Source organism: Spodoptera frugiperda, chromosome 12 (assembly GCF_023101765.2).
Source record: "Spodoptera frugiperda isolate SF20-4 chromosome 12, AGI-APGP_CSIRO_Sfru_2.0, whole genome shotgun sequence".
Classification (NCBI taxonomy): Eukaryota; Metazoa; Arthropoda; class Insecta; order Lepidoptera; family Noctuidae; genus Spodoptera; species Spodoptera frugiperda.
Genome location: NC_064223.1, coordinates 6178292 through 6204273, shown reverse-complemented (window position 1 = coordinate 6204273; position 25982 = coordinate 6178292). Strand labels below are relative to the sequence as shown.

Below are 25982 nucleotides of genomic sequence, written 5' to 3'. Positions count from 1 at the left end.
AAAACAAGGACGTTAAAAAATTTGCAGAAAAGTATAAGACCACTGTTAAGCTAATTTTTGTATATTAAGTTAATCGATGAAGTATATCTTTTTCATTTTTCTTTCAAGTTTTATAACTTGAATTACAAATCATTCATTCATTCATTCAGTTCATTCTTAATAGAGCAACTTTCCTACCTATTTATCAATATTTTAGTACTGGCAACTGAATTAACAAAGCGCAGTCTAGGTTGCTGTTAGTGTCACCTGTCATACATAAGTATCATCCATCTGCATTCCGAAAGTATAAAAAAAAGCTTGGCATTTTTTTCTTCATCTATAGCATCACATACAATATCCCTGATATAAAAATTTTGTGTTAAAATCTATGCGAGGATGTCGCATGTAATGGAGGTGAAACACCTATTTAGTAGGTTATTTTCTTTGAAAAATGGGTAAGTTTATTGTTTTTCGGTGTCACCATAAAATATCGGTATGGGGTAAGATTTAACTCATAAAATCTTCAATGGTTTATGATGATAAATTTATTGTTCTCTTAGGAGTTTTCTTATTAATGGCAATTAATTGCATTATTAATTGAGAAACTTTATTTTTTTCATAGGTTGAGCGCAAATAGATGGGCTGTAAGAAATTACAGCCAGGATATCGAGATATCGGCAGCTGCAGTGAATAGGGGCAATGTTACTCCATTGCCGCCATTGTCTGAGGCTATGCCAAACCTGCCGCCAGTGATTTACTCTTCAGCTGTGACTGATGATGCTCTAACAGAAGTCACTGTGCTTAGCAATGGGCTAAGAGTGGCATCAGAGAAGAAGTTTGGACAATTTTGCACTGCTGGTGGTAAGTACATTAATTTGATATGCCTCAGGATCAAGGTACACTTGATGTTTCATTGTTATAATGTGATATTGCATCATTGTTTCAGTGGTAATTGATTCTGGGCCAAGATATGAAGTGGCTTACCCCAATGGTATTTGCCATTTTCTTGAGAAACTGAGCTTTGGTGTAAGTATGAACTGACTTTTTCTATCACATCTTTGTCTATAAATTGTTCAATGGTGCAACAACAGTGGCTAGACTTCTTAGAAATGTGTTTTTAATTTATATTTTATTGATTAAATACAGGCCACACATATGTATGCTACCCGAGATGTCATGCACAGAGAGCTTGAGAAACATGGAGGCATCTGTGACTGCCAAGGATCCCGTGATACCACTGTGTATGCCACCAGTGCAGATTCAAGAGGCTTGGGAGCTGTCACTCAGGTAAAACAATCTTTTCTAAATTATTTTTAGAAACAAAAACATATTTTATTCTTGATAGTTATAGTTATTGTTTTTTATGTTATAAAAAAACCATAATTTATTATTTAGGTTTTGGCTGAAGTGACACTAAGACCACAACTTACTCCAGATGAGATAGAGTCAGCAAGACAGGCTGTTGCTTTTGAACTGGAGACTCTGTTAATGAGGCCTGAGCAAGAGAATATATTGATGGATATGATTCATAGTGTGAGTTTAGCAATCATAATGTAATCTATGGAAAATTATTCAAGTAGCAATTATTTTAAAAAATGACCATTTTAATTATATAATCAATTTGTATTACAGGCTGCATACAAAGCAAATACTCTTGGACTACCTAAGATCTGCCGGAATGAAAATGTTAATAAAATTGACCGGGACATTATCCTGAACTACCTCAAGAACCACTACACACCTGATAGGATGGTGGTTGCAGCTGTTGGTGTAAGTGATATGAAAAATTTTTTTTTGATATAAAAAGTAAACACCTGTACGTATCTAATGCTGACCAAAGGTCTCTTTTGACACAGAGATGTTTTGAGTATCAACTACATACCATACTTTCTGAATGCGGGTTGGTGATTTGAACACAATTTAATCTCTCATGATACTTGATATATTACTCTATATGTACTCCATACTAATACATACACCATACTTGATTGATAAGCACAGCACAATTGGGTACTATCCTCGGTCAAAAATAAATTATTACAACTTTTCAATACAATAAAATATTAAAAAATAATCACACTCTCATTCATATATTTGATGAACTATTTAATTTTCGATTTTTTCTAGCTAAATTTCTAGAAATAAGTCTGCTATTTGACGTCAAAAACTTATGCCGTCATAACGCACTATTTCATACAAAGTTCATAGAAAATATCGTTTTTGACGTTTCGAAAAAAGTATTGAATTTGACTAGTAGGAAAGTAGCCTATTGTATTATGGACACTACAGCCCAAAAGCCAGTCTATTTTCTACAATGCTTTTTTTATTTTTCTGTTTACTGTTTACATTTTTTTAATAATTTAGCAGCCCACAATCATGCTTTTCAGTTATGGTTTTATGAATTTTAAATCTTGTCTCGTGACCTTTAGGTGGAGCATGAACCATTTGTGGAATATGTCCAGAAATATTTTGTGGACATGAAGCCCACTTGGCATGTTGACGAAGCATTTGTACCTAATGTTGACCGCTCAATCGCACAATACACCGGAGGAATGGAACAGGTAAAATATGAATACAGTTTAGCATTTATAATTAAAATGTAAAATCTCATGTCAACAAGTAATGTTAATTGTATTAAATATTTAATATTTCAGGACGATTGTGAAATTCCTCTGTATCCAGGATCTGATCTCCCAGAATTGACTCATATTGTTATTGGATTAGAAAGTAAGTAACACTTTTCATAAATATTAAACTCTAATATAAAAAGTCATGTGATTTGATGTGATTGCAAACAGTAGAGTAGAATATGTTTACCAATGCTTGTCCAAAGAGTGGTATGACCAAGTGTAGAGATTATGAAAAGCCTTATTGTCCAGAAATAAATAGGATAAAATATTTACATTCTTGTTTTTTTTTCCTAGGTTGTTCACACAGTGACCCTGACTTTGTGCCAACATGTGTGTTGAACATGATGATGGGTGGTGGAGGCTCGTTCTCAGCTGGTGGCCCCGGCAAGGGAATGTACACAAGACTTTACACTAATGTCCTGAACAGGTATATATTATTATGATTTTATATTATTAAAATAAAAACCAAAGAAAATCTATTACTTCTAATTATTATTATACTCTAGTGCACTCAGTTAATACCCAGTCGAAGAAGTATGAACTTTTTTCTTTCTTAAATCTGTAATGTTTTGCTTGTTTTACTGGCCTCGCTTTTTGCCTATTTTTATTTGATCAAGCATGCTCAACACGTATAGCAAGATATGGGTTCTAAAGTCAACATTTACTGTATCAGTGCTTTTTTCTTTCTTTAGATATCACTGGATGTTCAATGCAACAGCATACAATCACGCATACGGCGACACAGGACTGTTCTGCATCCACGCTGCTTCTCCTCCCAACCGCATTTACGATACTACACTGGTAATCGCCAGGGAACTTGCGAACATGGCTGGCAAAGTTGGTGAAACAGAACTACGGGTAAGATTCAACAATATTTTCTTTGATATAAGTAATATATTTTCTAAATAATTTTAATGAGGCATAAAATAAATGTTGAATTATTTGTTTCAGAGGGCCAAAACTCAGCTACAGTCCATGCTACTGATGAATTTAGAAGCTAGACCAGTCGTATTTGAAGATGTCGGCCGACAAGTACTTGCGACGGGCAAGAGAAAGCCACCTTCGTACTTCATTAATGAAATTGGTAAGTTATAATCTTATTTAAATTTTTTACATTTCTTACAATTTTTAGAATAATTTAAAGCTACGTAGGTACGTCAGAGGTACAGCATTTGCGAAAGGCGACTAACGACGTAACGAATTTCGCTCTGGCCTGACTAAACCGTGTAATCTCTAACTACTGAATGTCTTTCGATAGTCGATATAATAAGTTACATAAAGAAACATCTAATCTTTGGTATACTAAGTATTTCTTATTTTGTTTTCTACAGAAAAAACAACAGCTGAAGATGTAATTCGTGTGGCACAGCGAATGTTGAGTACGAAGCCAGCAGTAGCAGCTCGCGGGAAACTCGCACACCTCCCCACTTATGACGAAATCCAAGCCAACATTTCCAACGTCAAAAGTGATACAAGCCAAGGAAGAAAACTTAACCTGTTTCGCGCTTAGCTAATATATTAGTACATAATGTGTCTGGAATGATTGTACTGTAGTTTTAAATTATCAATAAAGATATTCATTTTTTAACTGGGATTTCTATTAAAACACTCATATTTCTTTGTGCTATATATTATAAACTATATACAAAACATCATAATATAACATTATTCATGGCAATACATTTGATTTACATAAACACAAGTACTTAAGTACTAGAATTTCTAATTTCATTAGCAGGTTAGAACAAAAATTCAGTCTTCTAAAATTATGTATTTTTAGTCAATGACAATGTACAATGTAAGTACATATTTACAGTATGTTAGGCATATTTTCCTATGTTTACATCTCTTGTTCGCATCTTATTCTTTGTTTACACATGCTACTGTCAGAACTCCTTATAGCAGAACTAATACCTTAGTATATCGCAAAAACTGTTTCCGAAGTTACGTAACTTTTTAAGAGACTACACAATACTCTATGCGGTTTGTACATTTAAAATATTTGGGACAGTAATGGAATTTTCGAGTGTTTGCATTTAAATGTAAATCAAAGAATTGTCTATGCAATTTTTCAATTTATCATTTTTCTTACTGTCCAAGGCTAACTGCTGTTTTAGCTGCTTGGTCCACATCCTGGACGATTTTAAGAGGAAGACCTGAGTTTTCAAGCAGTTCCCTAGCTGCATCTGAGTTTGTTCCTTCCAATCTGATGATTAAAGGATGTTTAGGAGGATTTTCCTTGCATGCTGTGATGATACCCTCAGCAATTGTGAGACAATTGACTATACCTGTAAGAAAAAAAATCATAGTATAAGATCAAAATATCTTAAAAATACTCTTAAAAATATTAAAAACAACTAAGGTAAAATGGGGTGAATAGAATTCAAAGGTTGAATAGATGTTAGAACAATTTCGTAATGTTTATTCACCCCTCTTCTATCACTATCTATCTATCTATTCACTCTGTTTTATGGTATTAGTCAATACAAACTTACCACCAAAGACATTGACAAAGATGGATTTCACTTTGGGATCTGATTCCAATATTCTCAGTGCAATTGATACTTGTTTTGGTCCAACACCTCCACCAAGATCCAGGAAGTTGGCTGGCTTTCCTCCATTTAGAGTGATGATGTCCATAGTGGCCATGGCTAGACCAGCTCCATTGACCATGCATCCAATGCTGCCATCCATGTCAATGTACACCAAGTTGTGGGCAGCAGCTTCTCTCTGTGAATGAAGATATTATTATTAGTATATAAAGTAGCATTACACTGGAAAATGTGCTCCTCTGTCTGCCCCTCTAAGTATTAAAAGGTATGATGTTGAGGAAAAACAATGTCCAAAATTGTTCTTCAAAGAATGCATTACATGTACTTGTGGCATTAAGCTTCATAAATCTTCAGATACTTAATCTATTGATTAAGTCCTATCCTTTTCAGCTTAATTTTTAGTGCATTTTTAGTTTAGAAGGTTGTTATGTAAGCAAAAAAATATTATACTATGATCAATAAGTAGACAATTCAATGGTTGAGAGGCTAAGATCAATCATTAGCCTTTCAACCATCTACATATATTATGATTTTGAAAGCAAGCCCAGTTAACTTTTACAGTACTAAAATCTTCACCTAAAATCATTATCTCAAGTTGAAAATAGCAACAAGACAAAAAAATATGATAACAGAGGTTATGGTGATAAGACAGTGATAACAACAAATACCCATTATTTACATCAAGTACTTGAACAATGATAAATTGAATGTCAACATGAAAAGTAAGATGGTTATTGCTATTGCCATTAGTTAACAGTTATTCTTAATGTCCTTGCTTCAAGTTAATCACCTATTGACATTTAAATCAAGTAATTTGAATAAATTTGTGATGTTTTTGTATGTTTAAAGTCTTTATTTATAGATGATTTCATAATGAATTTCTTAATAAGATTAAAATAGGTGCCATAAAGAATAAATCAGGATTACATGTGTATATTATTGAAAATGAAAATCAGCAATGTTTTCTGTTTATCACTTTTGTAACGTACCTCTTTAGGATCACTCTCTGATAAGTCATCAAGGGCGAAAATGTCTTTTTGCCTGAAGCTAGCATTGTCATCAAAGTTGAGTTTAGCATCCACAGAGATAACTCTTCCATCATCGGTCTCTACTAGAGGGTTAATCTCCAGCTGAGTAGCATCCACCTGGAAATAGAAACAACCAAATAAATATTATATAGAGTTCTAAGTCAATGAAGCTGATAAGTTTTGAAATCTAATTAAATAAACATATCACATACATTCAAAAACAATTGCCAAAGTTTCTGTAGTTCCGAAGCACACTTTGCTTTAAGTTCCCCTTTAAATTCCAAGAACTCTGCAACTTCATTAGCCATCTTGTCAGTGATACCCTCATAGATATCAATAGGCAGAGTTTTAATGAGATGTGGGGTTTTCTCTGCCACTGCTTCAATGTCCATACCTCCAGCAGGGGACGCCACAATAGCAGCACCATTGTAGGATCTCTCCATCACTATGCTGAAGTATGTCTCCCTCTTGATGTTAACACTCTCTGCTACCATCACTTTGTCAACCAGTATTCCTTCCTTAGGTGTTTGTTTCGTGATCAACTTGTGTCCAATCATATTTTTAGCTAGATTGAAAACTTCATCACGGTTTTTGGTCAGGTGAACACCTCCTTTAAAACCATTGTCGAAATGGCCTTTACCGCGTCCACCAGCTAGGATCTGAGCTTTGACAACGTATTCATCAGCTTTAAAATCCGCCAAAGGTTTTGTGTCCAATTTAGAATCGATTATTCTAAAGTCTTGAATAGAAACCTGAAACTTTCTCAGCAAGTCCTTACTGTGAAATTCTTGTAGATTTAAGTTTCTTCTAGCTGTGAGTTGGGGGCAATATCTAGGCACTAAGCCGGTAAGGAGTTTAAGATTTTTTGTTTTCTTCAAAGCAGCCATAACGAACTTTGTCCAGAGTCCAGTTGCACAAATTAACCTATACAACACTTGATTATTGTCGATATGAAGAATAAATTGATGATATAAACCACCTCACAATGTAATACTTGAACCAGTTATTCTAATAGGCGGATCAGCTGTATAATAATCATCTACAGAGGCAGCGCTAATTTAGCGCTAGCGCAAACTAAGTTTTCCGAACCGAACGAAACGATTAATGAATGGATTGGGATTGGGGATTCGGATTCCTACATAAATAGATATTGATAGACAAATGACATTTTCGTGATAATGATAAGAAATGTCGGTCGTTATGTCATTGTCAACGTGAATCATTGTAAATCTGCTTTAATTTAAAAAAGAAATACTGATTCTCTTTTATTATAACGATTTTTCCTTGATCGCAATAATTTTATTAATATAAAATATAATTACATAAAACATGTGATAAATAATGTCTATAAAGCAGCCCATACACATACCTGCCGAATATCGGTTTGAAATCTATCTTACTAATCGTGATTACTAAAATCCAATAAATATAATATAAAAATTAAAAATGTCGATCCATCGTGGTACAACCAATACAACTTGTCAAAAATAGAATTTATTAATTTTTGCGGAATAAGAATAGTAAATTAGAAATAACTAAACTAAGGATTATTGAAGAATAACTTTTTATATGGTAACACCGAAATTGTAATGCCAACCTTCAAACCTCAATCTCGAACAACTTCCTTTTTCTCGTGTACTTTTGACAACACGAGGTTATAATCGCTGTTGTGCTTTAAAAAGTATGTATTTATTTTAAATCAAGTGAATATTTGTGTGGTTTTATTATTTGTGCTAAATACTAATTCGTGAATGTTTATTTGTAGGCATCATAATGGCTGAAGAAAACTGGAATGATGATAGTGTCGAAGCGGGCAGCATGGCTATTGACAGCGCGCCCCTGCCCCTTGCCGCCGACATTCCTGAAATCAAGCTGTTTGGAAGGTGGAGTTGCTATGATGTTCAGGTGTCTGACATGTCCCTGCAGGATTACATCTCCGTCAAGGAGAAGTACGCGAAATACTTGCCCCACTCCGCCGGCAGGTATGCACACAAGAGATTCCGTAAGGCTCAGTGCCCCATCGTCGAGCGTCTGACCAACTCTCTGATGATGCACGGACGTAACAATGGCAAGAAACTTATGGCTGTCCGTATTGTCAAGCACGCATTTGAAATCATTCACCTTTTGACTGGTGAAAATCCTCTGCAAGTACTTGTGACAGCTATCATCAACTCCGGACCTCGTGAAGACTCCACTAGGATCGGTCGTGCTGGTACAGTGCGTCGTCAGGCCGTGGATGTGTCCCCCCTGCGCCGTGTAAACCAGGCAATCTGGTTGTTGTGCACTGGTGCCCGTGAAGCAGCATTCAGGAACATTAAAACTATTGCTGAGTGTGTCGCTGATGAACTTATCAACGCAGCGAAGGGTTCATCAAACTCTTATGCCATCAAGAAGAAGGATGAGTTGGAGCGTGTTGCTAAGTCCAACCGTTAAAACCTTTATTTTAAGACTTGTCTCAATAAAAAAAAAGTAAGAATTCTCTTGTTTTATTTTCAACAGTCTTAAAAACACCTTGGTTCATTGTGTTAATTTATTAATCCATTTTGTGTCAATAAATTACTTAGTTTTACATTAGCATTTGATTATAAACCATTATTCAAACAGGTACATTGCTACTCTTTCAGTATTAATTATCAACACAGTAAGCGGGACTTTCAGAAATTTAAACTTAGTTTTTTAATGGTACTATTTTGGAAGTTTCTGTCTTGTTAAAATTAATGTAATATTTTGATAGTAATGCATTAGAATATTTTGTTTTTCTGACAAAGTTTGTTTACATTTGGTAATGCTAAAATTAAAACTAGAATAACATTTAGAAAAAGATTATTATGGCAAGTTACAAGTTAGTTTTGCAGTTGTGGCAAGTTTTACATCTAGTTTCATTTACTAATCATATATTATAGTCATAATAACATTGGAGTGGTTGGGATTCGTGATCATTACAACGGTAACCACGTGTACAATAGCTCTCTAACAATTCGCGAGGTTATTGCTGACTGATGTTTCACAAATCGATAAGAACAATCGATTCGATAGTGATGTTCTCGCTGTAAATTGATAACTATTGGAGCTTGCAATACCTACATGAAAAATAATTTAAATACCAATTTTTTTTCATTACTTACTTATTTAATGAAAACGAAATTAATAATAAAAAAAAATTGCTAATAATACAAGTTATATGATTCTGCTTTTATTGCGTAGCGTCGATTAAGCAAGACTTCTTGGACGATATTATTTCAGAAGGAAAGAGACCGTAACGTTTAAAATTAAATAACTGAATCTAACATAACAGATGGAAATTTAATGAGTAATTATTATTCTTTAGATAAATACCGCTTGCTAGGTTACTTCCAACCGGCTTATCTGGAAGTCATTGGGAGAGGCAATGGATATCTTGTGGCGGACATGATGATGAAATACTTAGTTTGGCTTTCGATCAGTTAAATATACATTCTAGATAATCGTTTACTTGATATCAATAAAAGCATTGATATTGTAAATGAAAAATCGATTTAATGAACTAATTTGTCACATCTCTAAAATACGAGTGACATGTGTCGACGTCAGTTGACTGTCAAACTGTCAGTGATTTTGAAGTAAAAGTTTATCGAGAGGTGTAAAAACCAAAATTGAAATAGAAATACAGGAGAAATGTCGAAATATTGAAGTGAACGCATAATAAGTATATAATATATTTAATCTGTAACAGTTCTATTGAAATAAAAGTTAGTCGAAGTGGTAAAGCCACAATGATTCACAGTTTATTTATTATAAATCCATCTGGGTATGTATTTTGCTTTCATTTTTTATCAAGTAGGTAAATAAAATAACTTGTTTTCCATAGTATCTACATTACAAATCTCTGCTTCGTTTTTATTAAAAATAACTCGATCTTTGGGTCAGTCATCTTAGGGGAACTCGAATTTGGTCTTTGCGCCGAATTCATTTTAACATTTTCTCAAAACATAGTAATATGATTTTACAGTTATTTCTGAAGACAGACAGAGGCGTAGGTTTATATAGTAAATACATTTATGGACATAAGTTCTGTAATTTCTTTCAAAATTATAAGTTTCTTAAAAGCTAACTGTTTTCGTGATTTTCTCATTGATACAACAAGCTTTTGAGTTTGAATAGCACAATATTAATTCTATTACAAAAGTTCAGTTAATAGCTACTGTTGAAGTTACATTGTTTTATCAACAATCTACCAGCTTATGAAATTCACTGTATAAATACAATGAATATTTTTTCAGGGATGTATTTCTTGAGAAGCATTGGCGGAGTGTGGTGCCAAGATCAGTATGTGACTACTATTTGGAGGCACAGAGGGCATCTCCTAATGTATGTACTAAGAAAAAAAAAATACTTTTCATTAAAATGCTTAAAAGAGCGACTATAGTCTTGTCTATCTTTACAAATATAAGATGTTAAATAAAACCTTTTTTTAGGATGTTCCCCCAGTTTTGGCGGCCCCTCATCATTATTTGATATCAATACAAAGAGGTGGGGTAGCCCTTGTAGCTGTGTGCATGCAGGAGGTAGCCCCACTCTTTGTGATCGAGTTCCTGCATAGAGTTGTTGATACATTCCAAGTAAGAATAATACTTATAAATATAATTCAATGTAGATAATATTGTATTTAATTTTTCTCTTTAATGTGTATGAATATGCTATTTGAACAAATGTTTCAATATGTTAATGTATGAGAGGTAGATGTTGGCTTAATTAATTTTTTACCTTATTTTCAGGACTACTTTTCAGACTGTACTGAGACTATAATTAAAGAAAACTATGTTGTAGTTTATGAGGTATGTTGGATTTAATTATAAAATGTATGATTATACAGAGTATACATTCAGTCATGTGCTTATTCTGTTATTCTGTCTTGTATATTACAGTTGTTGGATGAGATGCTTGACAATGGCTTCCCTCTGGCCACAGAGAGTAATATCCTGAAGGAATTGATTAAACCACCAAATATTTTAAGGACCATCGCTAATACTGTTACTGGGAAATCTAAGTAAGTATAATTAAATAGTAGCTTTGCATAGTAATAAATACATAAAGAACTAACTTGTTATGAGACCTACTTAAGGGATGATATTGTAAAGTAGGATACTACTTTGTGGACAGAGGATACTCTGTCCACACTAAATATAATATTGTAGTTATGATGGGTGTATTGTATGTATTGGTAATCTGGGCATAAAGTAACTACATATTTAGTAAATTCTTGCAACATTTTGTTCATATAATTCAGCCAAGAATAAAGATACAAGAGTTCTATGTTCATTACATTATAATATACAAGCCTGTCAGTTGCTATATCTTAAAGTACCTATGTTTATTTACAGTGTGTCTTCAACACTGCCTTCCGGCCAGTTGTCGAACGTGCCGTGGCGTCGCTCCGGTGTAAAGTATGCTAATAATGAAGCTTACTTCGACGTCGTAGAAGAAGTGGACGCCATCATTGATAAAAGTGGTGCTACTGTGTCTGCTGAAATACAGGGTTATGTAAGTAGCATTACTTGATGAGTGCAAATTTAACATAATATAGCGTCACACATGTGCCTATACATTCAAAGGTATTACGCCTGATAATTCAAACCTCCAATAATTTGAACCTCTCGGTAATTCGAAGTTATCGCAGGAGTCCCTCAAACTTCGAATTAACGAGAGGCGACTGTATATGCAATCACCCACAGTTTACTGAATCTCATGTAACTAATAGGAGATGAAAGATCCAATTCACACTCATTCACCATCTCAGACTCTGTACTATTACTGAGAATTTTTGAAATGCTACTTTCTCGATCTTTAAGGCAATTTTACACTTATACTTATCCAGATATACAATGCGTAATATTGAATCATTGCACATGTTATCTTTCAGTCCGCATTATCATTATTTACCTGTTGTATTTACTTTTCTTATAATCGTTTCAGATTGACTGCTGCATTAAGTTAAGCGGGATGCCAGATCTGACGCTCACGTTTGTAAATCCTCGCCTGTTTGACGATGTCTCTTTCCATCCTTGTGTCAGATTTAAACGGTGGGAGGTAAGTACAGAAGCTTATGTATTAGTGTAAACATGTTTGTGATAAGGCTCAAACCTTATCTCTTATTTATTGAAAGTAGTGTGATGTTGCTGACATTGTATAGGATAAATATTTGATATTAGTAACAAACTCACTTACTGCCGCACTCAAAGACATCTAACGATTACTTAAACTATTTTTTATAAAGATTTTGTATCAAAAACGATTACTAAGGAGTAAGGACTGGGTTAAGTAATCATTAAATAACTCTGAGTGGTTTATTTGTTAGGAAACAGGTAGATTGTTACAAATATTATTGGACATTAAATACTGGTGATATTGAATATAATATATTGAATATTATGAAATAAATATAAATCTCGTAAATGTTGCAAATTGGTTGTATGAATCATGTCTGTTGTAGGCTTGTACCTATTGGCTATTATTTAGATAAAACTCGAGACTATGTATTTAGATGAATTTTTAGTTAATTTAATATGTCTCACGATAGTTATTACAAAATGTCTTCTTTATCTGTTTCAGTCTGAAAGGATACTATCATTCATCCCGCCGGACGGTAACTTCCGTTTGATGTCGTATCACATCGGATCTCAGAGCGTCGTCGCGATACCGATGTATGTGCGACACAACCTGACGCTGCGGTCCAATGGTGACCAGGGCCGGCTGGACCTCACCGTTGGACCTAAACAAACTATGGGACGCACTTTAGAAAGTAAAGATGTGTTGTTTTATTTATGTGTAGAAGAAATTATATTGGAAGTTAATAGCTGTTGCATATTAATCCATAACGTTTTGCTTTAATGAAAGACATTCCCCTACAAAAAAGTGGTTTAAGAGTAAGTGCACAATGTGCTGACTACGAGTAAATTTCTAGTAGGTAGCTAAACTGAGTGATTGGTTAGTGGACTTACTTGAATCGACATGATTCTTTAAAATTCTTAGTACGAGATAACGAAAGTTAGAGCTATCTAATGCGAATATTAAAAGAGGAAAAACATGTCCCGTACTACTAAAAATCCAATTTTATAACTATTACATGAAATATCTTCTTCTGTTTCAGATGTATCCCTGGAGATCTGTATGCCTAAATGTGTGTTGAACTGCTCTCTGACCGCGAACCAAGGCAAATACTCCTACGACCCTGTGAGCAAGGTGCTGCTGTGGGACATAGGACGCATTGAATTACCTAAGCTTCCAAATATTAGAGGAACTGTGAGTACACACATCTTTTATTTTTCATTTTTTAAATATAACGTATGTAGTTCCACACACAACATCAATTTATGGATCACACAAAAAATTGTTCCGCGCAAAAATCGAATCCGCGTCACATCCGCCGTCGTTTAACAAGCCACTGCAATAGTGATGCAATCGATAACACCTTAAAGTCCTTAAGTCTAATATTAATAGACCTCTGCACGTCAGTAAAATTGTTTGGGAGACATAATTTTTAACTTGGTCAATGTTGAAAATAGGTTGTTAAAGGACCTCTTTTACCTACCTAGGTAAAGTCTAAAAAGTATCAACTACTGTATTTCCTACATAAATACGTCTTTACACACACGCACACATTTTTATAATTATTTACAATGACTTACAGGTATCAGTAGCAACAGGAGCGGACACGACAGGAGCGAATCCGAGCATCAATGTGCACTTCACGATCCCACAATTAGCAGTCAGTGGGCTGCGAGTCAGCCGCCTGGACATGTACGGCGCTAAGTACAAGCCGTTCAAAGGTGTCAAGTATGTAACCAAAGCCGGGAAATTCCATGTGCGCATGTGATCGGAGGCTGATACGCGAAGACCATGGATGTGCTAAGGGATGATGATACAAGATATTAACTGTCAGTTGATAATAAAAATATTTTACACGTATTTCTTGAGTTTGATGTTAATGCATTCTCATTCTTCGAGCAAGCAAGAAGCGATTGATAAACAAAAAATGAAGCCAAATCGTAATATTTTGTAATCCACTGTGTGTACATTCCCATTCCCATTTTTGTATGTGCAAATGATAAGATGTGAAGAAATACAGTGTCCAATACTTTTTTATTATTGTAAATGACGGTTTATACTTTTTGTAATCATCATTCCTATTGCTTATGACTTGCAACAGTGAAACCAGTGTTTGTATGGAAATACGGTCTGAATATCACGGAACAAATGTTTTCTTCTAATATACAATTTTTAAGTTTTATTCTTAGTTGATTATTATGTCATGGATGTTATGCGATGTTTGTATATGTATGTATGTATGTGACTGTAAGGAATTGTTGTAATCGGTAATATTGTACCAATAATGAATTGCTCTTACTTATTGCGCATACGCAATCCGCCATTTTGGTTTAATTTTTGGCGGTTATCCAAATGTCAATTTATTACTTTGTCTGAATGTCTGTGTAAAAGTTATTTGAAAACATGAGGGTTATGTAAAATGAAGTCAAATGTAAAGACATTACCGAAAGTTCTTACATAGGGCATGTAAGTTAAGTAATGAATCAACTCATGAAAACATAATATTATGTCATCGGGTATATCAGAGTATCCATGTCAAAATACTTTAGAATAAGTTGTAAATAATATATTTTATTCCATGTTAAATTACTTATATTATTAAAACAATATTATGCAGCATATTCATGACTTTTATTTGAGAAAAAATAAAACTAAATTACATTATTTTTATGAACACTTAATAAGAAAACTGTAATAATATTGAAAGAAATACATAATTAATAAGGATAATTCTTATTTAAACAGTTATAAATAAAGCACATGGCGCTTGATATTTGTTAGAATTCGCAGATAATGACTAACTGTCTGATTCAGAGTCATTTAATGATTACTTAAACAATTCCTTACTACAGATTTCACCATTAAATGACTCTGAGTGCGGTAGATACAGACATGTATTGTGACATACCTACTAAAAAGTGTGCCAATCCTGTATCAACAGACATTAAATGCCGCAGCCAGCCTCAATAACATATTTGTATGTATCAGATGCCAGAGATCCCGAAATAGGATAGGGATGATGGCGGGGTTGGAAAATTAAAAATCTATATAGTCCGTCAGGCAATAAAAAAAATATTAGACAGGTATTTTTTACTCTGTCGTATAAGATTACAATACTTAGATAAAATGAATCAAAGTTTAGGAGTGGGAGCAAATACCTACGTCATTTCTACGTATAAAACGTACCTAGAAGTGACGTCACGCGATATTTCAAATCTTCGAAAGTATTTATTTCCGTAAGAAAATAAAAAATACGTGTCTAATGTTTTAAAATAATCTACAAGACGGATATTAAAACAAAAATTAGTCATCCACCCTATTTCGATACATTTTGTAAGATCCTTACATCAAATATCTATTTAAAAAGTTATTGAGGTTGGCCGTTAGAGCCGCATAAATTCCGTGGGATCTTGATGCAAGCAATGTTCCTGCGCAAAGCAGCAACTTCACACTCAATTCTATGAGCGTTTATCATGCAACTGTCTTTATCTCTGAAGTATCGCTGCACCAGCACAGACATCAGCGCCGGATACTCTTTCTGAACATTGGCTTCCACATCTCGTTCCTAATGCAAAAATAATTAACGTTAAACGGACCGTTTTGTTCACACGCAAACTCTGAGACAACGGACGGATGCGATTGTAATCGGTTACCATTCACTTGAAATTTCAAATGCTTTTCTAATCTGGGTATCGACGTTTTGCATTGAGGTCAGATGGTAGCTCTTGGCTAGTTAGTCTGCGTAAAATACTGACAATTTAAGTAATCTTAATTAACAAATAATAAATCAATTTGTTCGGTGGTGCTTCGTTAGCCGTGTGGTCGGTAGTGCGACTACCAGGCAAGGGGTCGTAGGTTCGATTCCCGGGTCGGGCAAAGTATTACTGGGCTTTTTTCAGTTTTTCGAAAATTTCTCAGTAGCATCCCGGAGTCCGGAATTGTGCCCAATAAATGGCAATAAGCTTACCCCCTATTACACGGGATAAAATGTGAAAAGTTGGTGTACATTGTACCTACAGCTACAGTGGCATTAATTACGTGCACCTCTGCCTACCCCGTCGGGAATAAAAGGCGTGACGATATGTATATGTAAATCAATTTGATATTGCACCAAGTAAAGTACGGTATCTATCTCGTTACAGTGCTAATAAAGTGTTTATGGAACAATTACTATAGCTTCCTGGTAATTAAGTGGAGGGTCTACGCATGTACACTACAAAGAAGTAGCAAGGCGATAAATATTCAGAAACGGGGCCCAGCTAATTAATGTCCCATTGTATGTTTTATGAATTAAGTAACACCATTCATCGATTCATTGATACTGGTATTGTCAAGTTGCGTTACGTTTCTCTGGGAATCAAGATGGAACGGGACCCAAGTTACCTCATACATACAAAATTCCCACATGGATCACTCAAGAAAATGTGCAACGGCACTGAGGCAATAGATTTATGTATGTAAGTACCGTCTGTTGATTGTCTAGGTCTTTCTCTCATTTAAGTTTTATGGAGATTTGAGAAAGTCCGAACAAGTACCTGTGCAGCCGCATAGATTGAGACGTTGAAAGTTTTCACAGTACAAGAATGAATAAGACCTTAGTTACCTACCAAACTATCTGAAAACGGTCATCTGAGTCATCTAATAAAACTAGTAAGAGGTCAGGCCTACCTTCCTACACATCGCACCCTTAGAATGAAAGTGACCCGACTCAAAAAATATAGTAGGTATTGAATACATTTTAGTATCTCTTCCGTATGCCACGACATACGATTGATTTTTACTAGATTTATGGATTAGTTCTTTGCTTGTAGAGTATATTTTATAACGTCATTTTATGATAAAATCGAATATTACAAGTCCTTTTCATTCTGAGGGTGCGATATTATCTCAGTATTTTCTGAGCCACACGAAACACCACGGTAACTTTCAGTGTGTGTGTGTGATAAGTGATTACTCACGATGTAACAGCAATAAGAAGGTGACCATCGCGCATAGGTCCCTGGCGGGCGGGTAATCCTAGCACGGCACCATTCCATTACGTTGCCCACCCCTGACGCTGTGGGGATCAAGTTAAATGGTGACGGTAGCGTTGTTTGCAGCATGTAGTCTATGTACACCTGTATATAATAAAAACATGGTGGTATTATTGTAAGAAGGCGATTTTTTTTTGTATTAGATAGTTTTATTCTATAAGAGAGAGTCAATGGTTCGAGTTTGATACAAAATTTAAACCGCTATTTTCGTGGTGATGGTTTATAAAGTGTTGCTATGTGTCAGACTACGTCTCACATAGAGTCAGTAAGACCATAAATACATACATACTTATTATTACGGGGGAAATCTTGAAAAGGCGCCTAGCCACATTCCCTAATGTGGGATTTTTACCTCATGAAACTCACCCCGGTGGCCATCTCTAATTAGATTTGCTCCGGAGCCCCTACAGTGCAACGTTAATTATTAAAGGTAATTTAATTTTACGATAAGCATTAAAATATGGACTAATAACAAACATAAATAAATAGGTGCACGACAGGATAAGATACTTAATAGAATGCGATTAGAAACAATGACTGCTCAGATTGGATCGGTTGTAATAACAATACCCTTATTTGTGCACAATATAGTCCATAATGGGATAAAAACCTGTATCTGACCTGAACTTGCCCAAGGTATCTAACTATAAAGTTTTATTGCTAACTTGCGACCACCTACGGGTTCGTTAACCTCTACTATTTTACGAGTTTAAACTGTGACATAGGTACATAACCAGGAAGTTCTGGAAAGGAATTTACATAATTGACATTTAATGACGTTGTACTCCATTGAGCATTGAAAGGAATTATATTAGCAGTAAGAGAAATAGGCATTCACATACATATTTACCAATCTGGCGAACCTTACCGCCTTTAAGTACTACCTATAGTATACATTTGAATGTCTTAACTTCGACAAATAAAGAGTGTGATGTGAAACACTTAGGTTCTGAAGTGTTTCGAAGCTGCGGACTACCTAGCAGGTTTACCGGGGCTCCGGCTCGAAGGCCAGGAGTAGGAAAGTTTAGTCAGTAAAAGTCTTACACCCTTCTCGCCTCGCCCAAGGCGGGAGAAGTCATTGGATAATTTTCCCCCCTTAAAAAATAGTACTGAAATGTGTAAAAGTAAAATAAATACCTCAGTCTTGCCAAAAGTCCACTCTATATCGACGTTGTCAGTAACCCTTTGAAAAGTATTGGACATAGTAGCAATGAGCATGTTCAGTACCACTATTACGGATATTACTTCGAAACCTGCAATTAAAAACAGATGTTTTTAACTTTTAATATGTTTCTCCTAGGAAATTCAATTTGTTTTAATTTTGAGATAGACAATAAATTGGGATAAGTACCTAATTGCTGGTAGGACTTGCTTCACAATTTTACTAATCCACCTTTATTTATAAAACTTCTTTATGGTTTTACTAAATTAAAAAGGATATTGAGCATTTACCCCAGTTTCTGTTTCAGATTAAAATCAGCAAACTAGATTTTGTGAGTGTGTTTACTAATACAATTTCACATACACATGATGATACCCAGATCCGAAACAACAGTGCTAATTTACATTTCGTCGCACTCAGTGTCATTTAATGGTTACTTAACCCAATCTTTAGCAAATGATTTCAGAAAAAATCTATTGAGGTTAGTTAGGTTACTAAGGAATAGTTTAAGTAATTATTAAAAGTCTTTCCGTACGGCAGTTAGTATCTATCTAAATACCTAAGTGAGGTAGTACCTATCTAAGTACTTAAAACACATAGGTAATATTCCAGATCACATTTAACAAGTGACTTACACCCAAAACAAAAATATCCGATACGTTCAGTGTACGCGTGTCTATTCTCATGCATCTTGTCCATACTTCTTGGGTCCCGCGTATTCTCCAGCACCACGTCAGCACTTTCCAGCGGTGCCATACAGAAAAGAGCCCAAAACAACGTGTTTAGCGTGTCTGTTAAACTTGTGAAAGAGGCCACCTGAAAACATTTGTTATTAGCAACAATTCATACGTCGGTCGTGTCCTATAGAACCAATATGTGCGTGTTATAGTCAGATAATGAAGAATGTTAGTATTACGTAAATTAAGAAATTATCTACTACCTACTACATTGGCACACATAGCTTAGCACTGGTGGAAATGGACTCAGCTAAGCTATGTTTTTTATATAGAAAGATGCGGGTTATGGATGCGTGCTATACCTTTCCTACTATCGATACATCGCATTCTCGCATATAGCGCATCTTTCTCGCATAACTACATAGCTTAGTATCAGTGGAAACGGTCACATAGTTTCACAGCTTATCTATTACACCTTCATATTATAACTACATAGCACATTACTCCACCAGTGATGCACCTCTAATCTTGTCAGTTAACGAGCTTCCGTATTACATAACGCCACACTCAATTTAAAGTAAAACAGTTAATTTTGATAACAAAGGCATCAGCACCTCCATGAGTCATGGGAACCAGTGTAAACGCTTTACATAGGCAGATCATCCGGTTTTTGTACAGCGTCTAATGTAAAGTAACAGTAAATGTTTCATTGTGAGTTGCAATGATCCGTGAAATAAGTTCCAGACAATGTGAACTAATGATTGATCGCGAAAGCCCGTCGTTTGTTCCTGAGCCCGTAGCTAACTACCACTCACTTGATTTTTAAATAAACATACCTAATACCTATACTGTCTATTAGGTACTGACAATTGTGAATTATTCACACGGAGGCTTCCCTGTAAATCCGAGTCTTAAATAAGTGAAAATCGGATGAACTTTAAACTTGTGTACGACGCCATAAAAAGGTCGTAAGTTCCGCTGGTACAACGCCAACGCCCTATTTTACAACGGTTCAGCAAGTCGAGATAGGTACTAGGTACATAGAGATCTGACCCCAACCTCAGAAATGCGTATAAAATGCATGAACATTTAGACATAAACATTTAGAAATAAAAACCGCATAAAGTTTAACTGTTTCGCTGGTCAAAAGCTACCTACGCTGTGAACATTTTTACTTCATATTAACCTAGTCTGTTAACTTCTGTTTCAAAATGACATGTGTGGCAGATTATAACGACTATTAAACTCTGTTACTGTCTCCACGGGTTAAAGATTAACTTGATAGTGTAATATTTTGCTATTCTTACAGTGTATTCGGGACAATTGTGTTGGGATGATGAGGTCATGCGTTTTATAGACCATAATATAAATTGCAATACATAAACGTAAAATGTACAGCTAGCTAGCAATATAGTCGCCTAATCGATATTTACCTGTACTGTTTTCATTCCGAACTCGTCTTCATAAACCATTCCATCGTAATACTGGTAGAACCGCGCCAGGCCGGCGGTAAACGCGCTGATTATTATTGCAAATATTATGATGTACTTGTAAATATCAATAGTCATTTTTCCTAACGATACCTGCGAAGTAACTGTAACTGTAGTGAGGTATTCAATGTGCATCGATGGCCGAGTGTCGATACTGTCGATGCAAGTTAGAGTACAACTAATATAACTTGTAGGACAATGTTACATGTTCGCATGAAGAGAACTCTTGAAACAGTAAACCCATACAAGGAGATCTAATTTGAATAAAGGTATGTATGCAACATTTTCTAACGAGGACATTCTTACATAGAATCAATGCGGCATTTAAATGTAAAATCAGCATACCTGCAGTGGCCCTAGATGGTAGTTCAACTGGCACAGGAACATAAGTCGGAAGAAAGCGATTATAGTCGCCAGGCAAAACGTGCCCTCGGCTAATAAAGTTGGGTCGTGCTGGTTCCAATATTTGCGATCTGAATAGTTTTAAAGGTCAAATTCAATCTTGCAAATTTGTTTCTATACATCGACCGCTAAACACGCTTTTGGTACGTGATACGTAAGTTCTTTAGCCGCCTCCGAGCGAGCTCTATCTTATCTAGTGATTTTATACTTAGAGCTAACGCAGTAGTGCTAGTAACTAAGTACCGAGGCGGGACATTGACATCTAGTGCTTAAAGTAATTAGACTAAGTAGCCGCAAGAGTAGTAGTATCGGTCTTAGTGGCAATATAATTACTAAGCACTACATCTTGGGAGAAATATCTCATTCTGTGATCGACAAAAGGTTAATAAGGAATTGAATGTCTTTGTTAAGCATTACCTAAATCTTCTTCGTCAAAAATTGCAACATCGACGGCAGCCAGAACCCAAAAGACGAAAGTCATGAAAAACAGAGTCAACATAATAAGCTCGGTCCAGTTCCACATCTTGCTGAAGTATCGATGCGGGCCCTGCATCACCATCATCCGGAGAGCCGACCAGGCGTAGCCGCACACGTATAGAATCAGCGGCGCCTCCGCACCTAGCAGACCAAACGAGGACTATCATTTGTTCTTGTTTAATCAAAGCAACCATTTATAGACTGCTATCTACATCGCCTATTGGCTTACCTTAAAAAGCACCAACGGTAACGGTCCCGGCTATAGTTGACTAGCAAATAAAGAAACATAAATGATACACAGCAAGTGGAGGTACCCGTGTACCACATAATGATACGTTATCAGGCTGCAGCTGGGATATCGTGTGCAATTAATTGTGATAATCTTGACAAAGCATCACATAAGCGTCATTAGAAAGTAAAGCGCGAACCTGTGTTTGGAGGTCCTCGTTTCTGATTATATTTATCTTGATTAGAAATATAGAAGACTAGAGCAAGGAAAACGAAATATGCGGCGACGTGAGTAATCAGTTTGTTCAACGGTATCTGCCAGTGAGATACGAGGCGATGACGAGGCGCTACCTGCAAACATTCTAATTAGACACACACTCAGGGAGAGTGACCGTGAATAAAATCGAAAATAATGTACTCACCATACACACAAGAAGAATAAATGGTGTAATGAACACTCGGCTTAGAACGAGTACCGCCTTTATAAACAGAGGTTTGCTTCTCCATGCATGCCAGTCGCCGAGCCAGTATGACTCTAGCACCTAAGAAATTATCATCGTGTTTAATGGACGATACAGATTTCGACTATCCCGTTAGTTAAGCTTTGCAACTTGCAAGGGACCATATTTTTCACTTCTAAATGTGGGACAACTGGTGAATTTTTTCTGTTTCGAAATGTAGGACAACTAGTGAAAAACATAATTAAGGGTGTTTTTTTTTTAATATCTTTTTAAGCGTTGTCTTTAATACCTGTTGTGTATTGGGGTGTGCGACAAATTCCTTTTGCTTATAGTCGACAGCCATAAGCAGCCTCGGTAACACAAAATGGCGACGTCCGAGACAACCTGTCGTTTGCTTTAACACAAATTCCACTTCTTCTGATGTACGACAACATCCTATTAGGAACAGACATGAACAGAGCTTAGCTTTAATCATTGGCTTTTAGTGTTGTACAACTTGTACACATGTGAAAGTTATGAAGTATTCGTGTACGTTTGTTAATCTATTAATCATGCAGTAATGAGTTTGTAATTATCTGTAGTGCTAGTTTAATAAGAAATTGGAAAAAGGCCTGATCGTTCAATTTGAGTTTCTATCCGGTGTATGTCACGCCAACTTTATCCTGTCTTTACATGAATGCCTACTTAGAAATAATAAATTATTTTATGTCTTCTTGACCTACCTAGATGGTAAGTTTGTTTTGGTTACTAAGCCCGATATAAGCCAGAGTACTGAGCAAGAGTTTCAAAACTGTTGTTGGTATAAGCTCAGCACCTACTTCAATAAGACTAATAAGAACTGGTGAAAAGCGACTGTATTCACTCAACAGGGGCTGGATGAATAGACGTGATGTCATCACAGTCTTACTTTTAACTATAGACGCGACACTCTCGGAAAGATTGTTCTTTCTACATTAAAATTCAAAACATATTTTTTCTTAGAAATATTTTCTAGAGATAGTACACATACCTATGAGGTCGACTGCAAAGGTGCTGACGTCATCGGCGACCTGTAGGTATGCTGCAGCGAGCTGTCTGTGAGCTGCAGCATTGTCAGCTAGCTCTGCAGCGAGTCTAAACGCGGCCAGTATAGGGTCGGCGCATACGTGCACCAAGTATGCGGGAGACGCAATCGCTCGGTACTGAGATAGACGAACACTGCTCTCGTGTAGTGGATCCTCATTCACGCAACACTTTCTAGAAAAATAATCATGTTAAATATGGTAAACGTCTGTTTGCTAGTGCGACTGCTGAACAAAGGCTCTCAGGTCTAATTTTCAGTGTTGGAAACAAACATTAAGCAGCTATTAGGTATAATTGACTAAAATAGATGTAGTATTGAAACTCTACAGGTAACAATTTTTGTAACTGAAGCTTACTCCCTAAATACATACGTTACACAATAACATTATTTTACCACAATTTAAGTATGGAACTTTAAAAAAGAAAACTTTTGTTCAAATAACGGTGGTGTTGGTAGAACAGTAAAATGACATTAGGAAATAGTATATAAGACGGTTGCGCGTGGGCAGCTCAATGTCGCCTCGATAACTTAGCACTATTCAAAATCAATTTTATTTTCATTGCTGCTAAATAAGTCATTTCTAATTCCATAAATATCTAGATTTTCTATATATTTTTATTTACATAAATAAAGATAAAAACTTTGAAAATGATTTCAAATTGGTTCATTATTTTATTGACATTTAAATAATAAATTTTATAGCTGCTAGAATCTCGATAAACCCGATCGTTTCTATTAGAATCACAAATCTATCAATACTTAAATTATGTGAAATGAATATTAATGATAATAAATTTAGCAACAGCTGTATTATTATCACTCTAGACTCACCTACAACAACTGCAGTTACAGTTAATTTTATGGGGGCGATTGATGGTGTGTCCTCTTTCGATGAGTAGTGAGACAATCTCATAATGTCCTAGTTGGGCCGCGAGGATGAGTGGCGTCACGTGCGCGGGGAAGTCTGCCGAATGTGTCGCCCCCGCACACTCTAATCCCGGCGAAATCTTCTGCAGAGCCTCCAACAAGCAAACTGCCAACATTCACCTACTTTTAAAATCTCAATTCCTATACAAGGCAAGTGAAAGCAAGAACAAGAACATTTTACCCAATATCTTAATATTGTTGGTTCGGATGGCTTGTAACACACTGTCACATATTTCCACATTCGGAAGTCCCAGGAGAAATTTAACCATTGCTTGAGATCTGTTTTGTACAGCCATTTGGAGCGCTGACATACCCTGCAAAGTGAAACGGTTTTATCTTTATTGAAACTAGTATATAAATAACCTCAAAGTAGGTGAGTATGGGAGATACAGACTCAAGTGTGGGAGAGCCATGCTTCGGCACGATTGGGCCGGCTCGACCGGAGTGATACCACGGCCTCACCAAAAACCGACGTGAAACAACGCTTGCGTTGTGTTTCGTTATGTGAGTGAGGTTACCGGAGGCCCAATTCCCCCTTTCTCAATCTTCCCCATCCCCATTCCCGAACAACAACCCGTAAATTCCTAACTCCCAAAAAGCTGGCAACGCACTTGTAACGCCGCTGCCTGTTTCATGTGTCCATAGGCGGTTGATTGCTTACCATCAGGTGATACGTCTGTTCGTTTACGTGTTCCATAAAAAATATTGAAATAGTAATTGGGGGTTTAACCTGATAATTAGTACAGTTCACATTCAGGCACGAATCGTTCTTCACAATTTCTTGGACACCATCTATGTTGTCCTCTGACACGAGTCTAAGGAACTCTGCTTCATTCGGTTGCAGTTTCGGCAGCCGTATGAATTCTTCTGAGCAGACATTCAACTCTCTTCTGCTGGTCTTCGGCTATAAATGTCAAAACGTATTCTTAATTTATTTTTTAAATTTTATTTTCACTCTTTTTTTAATGAAATATATTTTCTATTTATAATTGTAATATATACAGCAAATATATAAATATAATTTTTGTATCGCATCGTCACGCCTTTTATCCTCGAAGAATTAGGCAGAGGTGCAAATTACGGCATGTAATGGCAATGTATAGTGTACACCCACTTTTAACCATTTGTGTTATACGTCCCATGTAATAATTTTCGATGAGCCGAAAATTTACCAGTAACACTTTTAACTTTTGTATTATGACCGTAATAATTAATATATACTACTTTTACTTTTTATTACCGAGCTTAGTTTTTCATACGTCTTGGTTGAAGGTGTCTTCGCTTTACTGATGGTCAATTCATTGTTCGACGGTTCTAATGGATTAATTGATCTTCGGAGTTGAAGCAAACTAGTTTTCTGATCCATTACATTGTAACTCATAGCCCTGGTGGTACCGAGTGCTTTATGGTGACTGAATTTAGGAACTGAGTACGCTTTCCTTTGATAGTGGTGTCTACTTGGGTGTTGTTGAAGCGATCTCGGTGCATTGCGATCCTTATCCTTAGAATAGCCTCCGTGGTCAGATCGATCCATGGTTTTTGACGTTTGATGTTTGCTGGCTTTTTCTTCTTCTCGTGGTAAGCTTGGTAGTGTTTGGTTCTCTATAGAATCCGTTTTGGGTGATTCTTGAGGTATTTGGATAGGCAACATCCTACTGGACCCATACCAGGAAAGCCATTTTCACGGGCTCTACACGATACGTAAAAACTTTGTCGTCTTCTCGTCTCTTTTTTGTTATCTTTAGTTAATTCAATAGCAAACAACTCACACTTATTCGGCAATGAAAAT

The 25982-nt window shown here is 35.8% G+C and overlaps 5 protein-coding genes across 5 annotated transcripts; 3 read left to right on the top strand and 2 right to left on the bottom strand.

Moving 5' to 3' along the window:
• The first annotated feature begins 205 nt into the window (after positions 1-205).
• On the top strand, positions 206-4197 carry LOC118262297 (mitochondrial-processing peptidase subunit alpha). The gene is made up of 12 exons (XM_035573525.2): positions 206-434; positions 602-840; positions 926-1005; positions 1126-1266; positions 1375-1512; positions 1612-1749; positions 2409-2540; positions 2634-2706; positions 2904-3036; positions 3302-3467; positions 3561-3693; positions 3941-4197. The coding sequence occupies exons 1-12, from the start codon at positions 376-378 to the stop codon at positions 4117-4119; spliced, it is 1611 nt and encodes a 536-aa protein (XP_035429418.2). The 5' UTR covers positions 206-375; the 3' UTR covers positions 4120-4197.
• Positions 4198-4223: 26 nt separating this feature from the next.
• LOC118262299 (succinate--CoA ligase [GDP-forming] subunit beta, mitochondrial) lies at positions 4224-7343 on the bottom strand. Its single transcript, XM_035573527.2, has 4 exons — positions 6402-7343; positions 6151-6306; positions 5105-5339; positions 4224-4897 (listed from the first exon to the last, which is right to left on the bottom strand). The coding sequence occupies exons 1-4, from the start codon at positions 7074-7076 to the stop codon at positions 4698-4700; spliced, it is 1266 nt and encodes a 421-aa protein (XP_035429420.2). The 5' UTR covers positions 7077-7343; the 3' UTR covers positions 4224-4697.
• Positions 7344-7707: 364 nt separating this feature from the next.
• On the top strand, positions 7708-8665 carry LOC118262300 (40S ribosomal protein S5). Its single transcript, XM_035573528.2, has 2 exons — positions 7708-7870; positions 7955-8665. The coding sequence occupies exon 2, from the start codon at positions 7963-7965 to the stop codon at positions 8620-8622; it is 660 nt and encodes a 219-aa protein (XP_035429421.1). The 5' UTR covers positions 7708-7870; positions 7955-7962; the 3' UTR covers positions 8623-8665.
• A 1091-nt stretch (positions 8666-9756) lies between these two features.
• On the top strand, positions 9757-14894 carry LOC118262264 (AP-3 complex subunit mu-1). The gene is made up of 10 exons (XM_050697241.1): positions 9757-9976; positions 10449-10536; positions 10644-10787; positions 10944-11003; positions 11094-11215; positions 11550-11709; positions 12142-12255; positions 12778-12967; positions 13316-13467; positions 13856-14894. Exons 1-10 carry the CDS (start codon positions 9942-9944, stop codon positions 14039-14041), a joined length of 1251 nt encoding a protein of 416 aa, XP_050553198.1. The 5' UTR covers positions 9757-9941; the 3' UTR covers positions 14042-14894.
• A 408-nt stretch (positions 14895-15302) lies between these two features.
• LOC118262459 (short transient receptor potential channel 4-like) lies at positions 15303-25956 on the bottom strand. The gene is made up of 15 exons (XM_035573825.2): positions 25434-25956; positions 24924-25097; positions 24375-24507; positions 24098-24299; positions 23213-23439; positions 22493-22638; positions 22165-22284; positions 21943-22093; positions 21455-21655; positions 20981-21108; positions 20579-20728; positions 19104-19284; positions 18444-18559; positions 17232-17390; positions 15303-15838 (listed from the first exon to the last, which is right to left on the bottom strand). Exons 1-15 carry the CDS (start codon positions 25842-25844, stop codon positions 15641-15643), a joined length of 2697 nt encoding a protein of 898 aa, XP_035429718.2. The 5' UTR covers positions 25845-25956; the 3' UTR covers positions 15303-15640.
• Between the last annotated feature and the right edge of the window lie 26 nt (positions 25957-25982).